Source organism: Poeciliopsis prolifica, unplaced genomic scaffold (genome assembly GCF_027474105.1).
Source record: "Poeciliopsis prolifica strain line A6 unplaced genomic scaffold, Auburn_PproV2 SCAFFOLD029, whole genome shotgun sequence".
NCBI classification, from domain to species: domain Eukaryota; kingdom Metazoa; phylum Chordata; class Actinopteri; order Cyprinodontiformes; family Poeciliidae; genus Poeciliopsis; species Poeciliopsis prolifica.
Window position 1 is genome coordinate 5,609,078 of NW_026562404.1, and position 6,469 is coordinate 5,615,546.

Below are 6,469 nucleotides of genomic sequence, written 5' to 3' on the forward strand. Positions count from 1 at the left end.
ATACATTTTTTTTATTTGAAAAAAGAAGAGCTATATATATATTTTCTTGTATTTCACCAGTTTGTATGACTTTGTGTTGAACTTTCCAACTAAATCCCTCCCAATTATTTCCAAAACCACATGAGGATACTAAACAATAAATTTAAAATATTTTGGTCTGATCTGATGTTTCTATACCAAAATTGCCAACATAAACTTTCAAATCTTTAACAAGAACTGTAACACAATATTAAAGTTGTTGAAGCTCAATTTATTTAGTCATAACTGGTGACTATAATTATACACACTCTTGAATAAATAGGACAATAACATCAATACCAAGATAAAATGCAGAGTCCAATAATATATTTCACCAGTACAATAAAAGTAAAAGTAAAAAAGGACATTTTGAAACTCTTATAAATTCATTTGAAGCATCAGACTCCTAACTTTAACGCCGTCTAAAATTGTAAAATAAAGTGGAGGAATGCTTGTGGAGGAAGCATTCACAAATGCAGTCCTTATTAAAAGGTGCATAAAGCCTCTCCATGTTTGGCACTGTAAAGTTGAGATTTACTGACAGATATACGGTCAAGTTGATTGAAAGTTCTCATGTCAGTAACTCTAAAACCTATAAGGCTCAATCTGAATATCTTTCTGAAAGACATCAATCAAGAATTCTCCATTGGAACATGTTGATTCAACCACACAGTAGACAAGTCGCATATAGGGATTGCATAAAAGGGAACACATCGAATAAAAGTTTTGTAATCACACAAACCAAAATCATCATGACTTTGGGTTAAACTATTAATGTGCATTGACAAATTTAAATAAGAATTAATACCACAAAAATTTGCACTGAATGTGAAAATTGTTTTCAGATTGTCATTTAAAGCCCCAACAAAAATGTATCACTCACTGTCAAGTTGTTAAATACAGCAGAACACTTTCAATTCACAGTATAGAGTTGATATGACTAGGTGCATATATATTTTTGAAATGTATTATAAAGTTACATTTCTTCTACCGGTCTAAAAGAAGATCCACAGCAACACTCAAAAGATAGAATGAACATTATTTGCATAAGTTTGAGCTAAACGTCATGCATTATGTTTTGTTTTTTCCATTAATCCTAAATGAGCAATGACATTTGTTCTTTGCAGATGATTTGTGACGCATACTGATACAGCTACTATGGACACACCCAGAATGTTTCATTAACATCAAATGTGGAGACATCACAAATCACTGCTTGTTACTGGCTCATAAAGCTAGTAAGTTAACCTGCGGGTTGGGTTCACAAACATGCCGGAAATCAGATTTGAGGGTATCAGACAACTTTGGGAGGAAATATTTATGAAAATGTGTCTATGTGGAGCTATACCAGAGATTTATAAAGTATCCTAACTAAAAAAAAAAAGTTTTCCTGAAATCACTGTCACCATGGTTGCCAACATCTTCATTTTTTTATTTTATGGTGGTGCAGCCCTGCAGGTTTGAAGGGCAAGCTTAATCTCGCTTTGTTCCAAAGATTTGGAGGAAGAAGGAGAAGATGTACACGATGTCCAGGTAAATGTTGAGGGTGGCAAACACATATTCTTCTGGACTCATTGCGTATCTCTTGTTCCCCATAAGCAGCTGTGTGTCAAACGCCAAGAACTGCAACAGACAAAGAAAGAGCAGTTACCTCATCACTTAATCAGTTGTCTTTTGCATGTTGCATCTTCTACATCGTCATTAATGCTCAACGGTAAACATACTCTTACCATTGTAAATAGAATGGCTCCCAGGGCAGCATAAATGGCATCCAACCAGGGTACCTGCAAGGTAAAGATGTATTTTCCATAATATTGTTGCAAGAATTAATCATGTAGCATACTAACAACCCTATTGTTCAGATTGAAGCAATCTGGACCCTCGGAAATCTGACCTTTCACAGACATTGCATGATCTGACCTAAACATTCGAAGAAGTCCTTCATTATGACATCAGATTTAATTGAAATACCACACAAATACCATTTCCTGAGATAGAAGGAATGACTAAAAAATGGTTTATTTAGATATCAAAATATGTGAAAGTATTGTTTGAAGTGAATGATTTCATTCTGCTCGTTTAGAACTTAGCATTAAGAAAGTGACATTAATACACTTTCTGCAACAAGTGTATTTGTTTTGCTTTTTCTTCTATTAACCATTTTTCAGAAAATTCCAGAAAGACTATGTCACCACCATATGGCCCAGTGGTGTCATTTTCTGACAAGAAGGATCAAGTAGAGTTCTTTGCCCTGTCAATGGAAAAACACCCCTTAAGGCCTTGAAATGTGATGCTAAGATGTCCTGACAAAGTATCAGTTTAAAGCAAACAGATAATAAGATCACATGGCACCTCTGTGACCCAAAGTCTTCAAACAATCAAATATGTAAAACCCAGAATTATTTACAGCTTTTTACTTTTTGTGTGTGTGCTGTTTTGCTATTGATTATTTTAGTGTTGCTTTACAATTAAGAATCATGTAGAATCTGGAAGTGGACCCTGACTGACTGATCTTACTGACTGTACTCACATATTGAAAAGGCAGGACAATCGCCAGCACCAGTCCAGAGATGAGCATCACCATACAGAAGATGAACAGTATACCTTGGCAAGAGGTCACATCAACCTGGAGATGGAGATAAAGAGAGAGAGGGAGCAGGTACTTAAAATCAATGAACCGGACATATTAAAAAACATCTAAATATGGTGTGTGTAAGTTAGATTTAGATAAGACAGTTTATTTGTCTTCCATGGGAGAAATGTGTCTTAGAAAAGGGGTCAAGGCTGCAACAAAGACTAAACAATATTTCAGACAGTCAATTACAATAAATACATAAATCTAGCAGAAATCAACTTTTTTTAAAATAAAAAAAAGCACGTTGGTATGCAATATTAATGTGCAAAAGAAAACACAGACTTCAGATGTGCAGTACAGCCACAAAACAATGCCTCTTTACATTCAATTCCTAATCATTTTCAGAGCCTCTTGTTATCTTGTTAAGACCCTGATCCATTAATCAGGCTGACGAATGTTTAAGTGTGTAGCAAACACACAGAGTGAAACCATTTGCCTCACCTTGGTTTGGAAACTGAAGACTGTAACAACAAGACAGACTGCAGCTGTGATGCCCAGGCACATCACTACTGACTTGGTGTTATAGAAGCTATTAAAAGAAAATAAACAGGAAGAATTTAATTTGTTATTTTACTGACCACATCAACATTCAGAGAGGAAAACAAAACCCACAATCTATAATGATTGATGTGATCTGTGCATGGACTGTTACTGATACCTCAGCAGATGATGGTACAGTGTAAAATTCCACATATGGCAGGACGTTACATTTTGTTACTGCGGATGCTTGGCTTTTTGTTACAAAATTGTACATATGGTTTTAAATATAACCAGTGGTAAGTTGGAAATAAGAAATGCTGTATTTCTGTGTGCATGTCCAATGCTGATCTGTTCTGCTTCTATTTTTCTTTTTGCTGTTATTTTGTGTAATAAGTAAATGTTTAATGAAAAAAATAAAAATAAAAAAAGCAAATAATGTAAACAAAATCAGTTTTCAATTTTTTTAATAAAAAATACGTACATCAGAAGGAAAACGAATGGTGCGGATTTCTATTCAAATTCACACATTTTTCAAATGTTTATGTGTGAAAAAGAAAAATGTGTTTTCACATTTATCTGCTATTTTGTGATAGTCTACCCTCTAAAATCCTTATAAATTATTGAAATTTGTGGATATGAAAAATGTCAAGAAGTTGAAGGAGTATGAGTTAACAATATAAATCTAAACTTTACAATATACAAAATGTCAGAGTTTTATGAAAGGGAACAGAAAGAGAATATAAATCAGTACCTGGACAACATTCCAGTCATGTAAGAAAGGGATAAAGTCTGCAAAAAAAAAACATATCTTAAATAACGTCATCCATTCTGGAATATGTTAAAAACTGTTTACAAATTTAACAAATAAGAAAAAAAATGTTGCATGCATAAACATAGCTATTTTTGACTTACAAAGATGGCAAGCAGGATCAGATTCCATGGAAACTGTCTCCTGCAAGATAAAAATAAAATCATTTAGATAAAGGGGAAATCTTCATTGATTTCCCATTTATTCTGTAATCAAGTCAATTTTGAGCAATATTGATTTACCTGGGAGCAGAGCAGCATGACAGAGTCAAGTAGGTGACAAAGAACACCACGCTGCCATGCAGGAAAAACACCGTCAGGCATGACTTGCAAAAAACCCCACATTTGTCTTTTTTAAATATTATGTGCTCTTGGAAGGTGTGACTTACTATGAGGCCCAGTACCACCCAGGGTTGGTTTGAATGTAGTCTTTCACTGGATCACTAAAAGAGAAATTAATCTGTAAATAAATAGCCAGAAAAAAAACAAAAAAAAACTGTAATAGTAATTAGTTCAGCAAAAATTAGCAAAACTTACCAGAAGGTAAAGAGGGCCACAATCGCAACAGTGACCAAAAGTTGGATCATCAAGATAGAGTACACCTAACAGAAAGAAACCCAGAATAGATCATAATAGTGATCAAGTACTGATGTGTGCTTGTCAGGGAGTCGCATTTTAACACTGCTCCGTTGTGACAATATTCCAGCTGAATGAGTAAGACATGGCGCTTTGTGATACCTTACGAATGAAGACTCTTCTGATGTTGACATCATCCCAGGTGAACTCTGTGAGCATCTCCACATCATTGTAGCAAGGAGCACTGACACCTAACGGTCACATTCATTTAGGTCATGTCAGTGACTCTAATCCTTTACGCATTTATGCACGTTCATTGTTACAAAGCCTTTTCGGTTCAGTAAGTACCACAGCTTGGTTTGAAATATGAGAATATGTTGGTTTTCTAAGTAAACACAGAAAAGATGTGTGCAGTCCTACCTGCAACAGCTTCCTCATATGTGGGGGGAGGCGGTGGCACAAAGGCCTCTCCACTTGTGGAATCATTCCCCTTGTTAGCAAGTGACAGCTGAATGAATGAAATATCAACTTTTTTAAACTGTCAATCTTCTTAAAGTTAACAAGTTTACATTTCCCTTAGAAGTAAAATCTCACATTTTCCACACAAAGTTGCAGTAAATAGGCAACAGCAGGAATACAAGAGCACAGCACAAATATAAGCCCCCTATGTGTAAGAGATGTTGACAATTAATCTGTCCTGTCACAGAATATCAGGTACATTAAGCTGGTCTGCATTAAGTTCAAATTAAATCTACTGACGTTATAAGCTGCTATGACAACATAATCAATGGGTTTGAAAGGCACAAAATTTAATAGCTGAAATTTGTCAGTGACCTTTTACAGATGTTGTGTTTATCACTCCATGCAGCTATTTCCGGCCTGACAGGTTTGAATGATGTGGTGAAAGGGTTGTGGTTTGCTCAAATCAAAAGTCAAGTTTGAACTTACCTCATTTTTCTAAAGAATTGAAAATAGGGTCTGATATATGAGCGCAGTAAAGGATAATACAAACGTCCTGAGCTCTAGGAAGAAGTGGAGGGCTCACGGTGATGTAACGGGTTAAACAACCAATGACGCATTTCATTCAGAACTATAAAACAGGCTTTAGTAAAGAACGACATTCATTCAGTGTCACTTTAGCAGCAGGATCATTTAGATAGATAGATAGATAGATAGATAGATAGATAGATAGATAGATAGATAGATAGATAGATAGATAGATAGATAGATAGATAGATAGATAGATAGATAGATAGATAGATAGATAGATAGATAGATAGATAGATAGATAGATAGATAGATAGATAGATAGATAGATAGATAGATAGATAGATAGATAGAATGAAAGACAATAGGAAAAGAGAGACAATAACAACATAGACAACAACAGAAGAGAAGGACAGCTCATTCATACCTTGCCCTGTGTCATGATGCCTGTCTTTACTCCGTCGGCTGCTTGTATTGGTTTCCTTGCCAGTCAGTCAGTCAGGTGGGGATCTGGTGTCTTCTTCCTTGCCAATGCAAGTGAACCGACACTGGCTGGGAGACCGGGCCTTGGGACTTTTTATGCGCCCTGCTGTCTGACGAGACTGAAAACCGGGGCTCCGATGACGCACTGATGTAATCTCAAAACATCGCACTTTCCACTTGTGCGGACGCCCCTCCCGCAGCCACGCAGGGATGTTCCAGCAGCATCCAGAGAGAGCCGCTCCATAGACGAGAACCGGGACCGTACCACAGCCTCTCTGAAAGCGGGGGAGGACCGGCGGCATGAGACCCGCGTGATGCGTTTTGAGGTCTGGAAGTCCAGAGGAATCTAGAAATGGGGTCTGCAGCAGAGGTGGTGGAGTGGGGAGTTGTTGCACAACCACATTTTTTATTATTATTTTTTCCTTGTGGGGGCGGGGTAAAGCTCTACATCAGAGTTGGCACCAATATTTTCTGTTAAATTAA

At 36.4% G+C, this 6,469-nt stretch overlaps 1 protein-coding gene across 1 annotated transcript; it reads right to left on the reverse strand.

The window, feature by feature from the left end:
- Positions 1-229: 229 nt before the first annotated feature.
- Positions 230-6,170, reverse strand: LOC129372300 (protein lifeguard 2-like). Its single transcript, XM_055049486.1, has 12 exons — positions 5,931-6,170; positions 4,937-5,024; positions 4,679-4,767; positions 4,478-4,542; positions 4,330-4,383; positions 4,184-4,234; positions 4,046-4,085; positions 3,885-3,922; positions 3,095-3,182; positions 2,549-2,644; positions 1,749-1,802; positions 230-1,641 (listed from the first exon to the last, which is right to left on the reverse strand). Exons 1-12 carry the CDS (start codon positions 5,943-5,945, stop codon positions 1,492-1,494), a joined length of 828 nt encoding a protein of 275 aa, XP_054905461.1. The 5' UTR covers positions 5,946-6,170; the 3' UTR covers positions 230-1,491.
- Between the last annotated feature and the right edge of the window lie 299 nt (positions 6,171-6,469).

What these genes read in the sequence shown, in the direction of transcription:
- LOC129372300 (XM_055049486.1), bottom strand. An exon ending in GAAGAGTCTTCATTCGTAAG is followed by an intron (nt 4,543 to 4,678) that starts GTATCACAAAGC and finishes TCTTTCTGTTAG; the next exon opens with GTGTACTCTATCTTGATGAT. An exon ending in TGATCCTGCTTGCCATCTTT is followed by an intron (nt 3,923 to 4,045) that starts GTAAGTCAAAAA and finishes TTTTTTTTGCAG; the next exon opens with ACTTTATCCCTTTCTTACAT.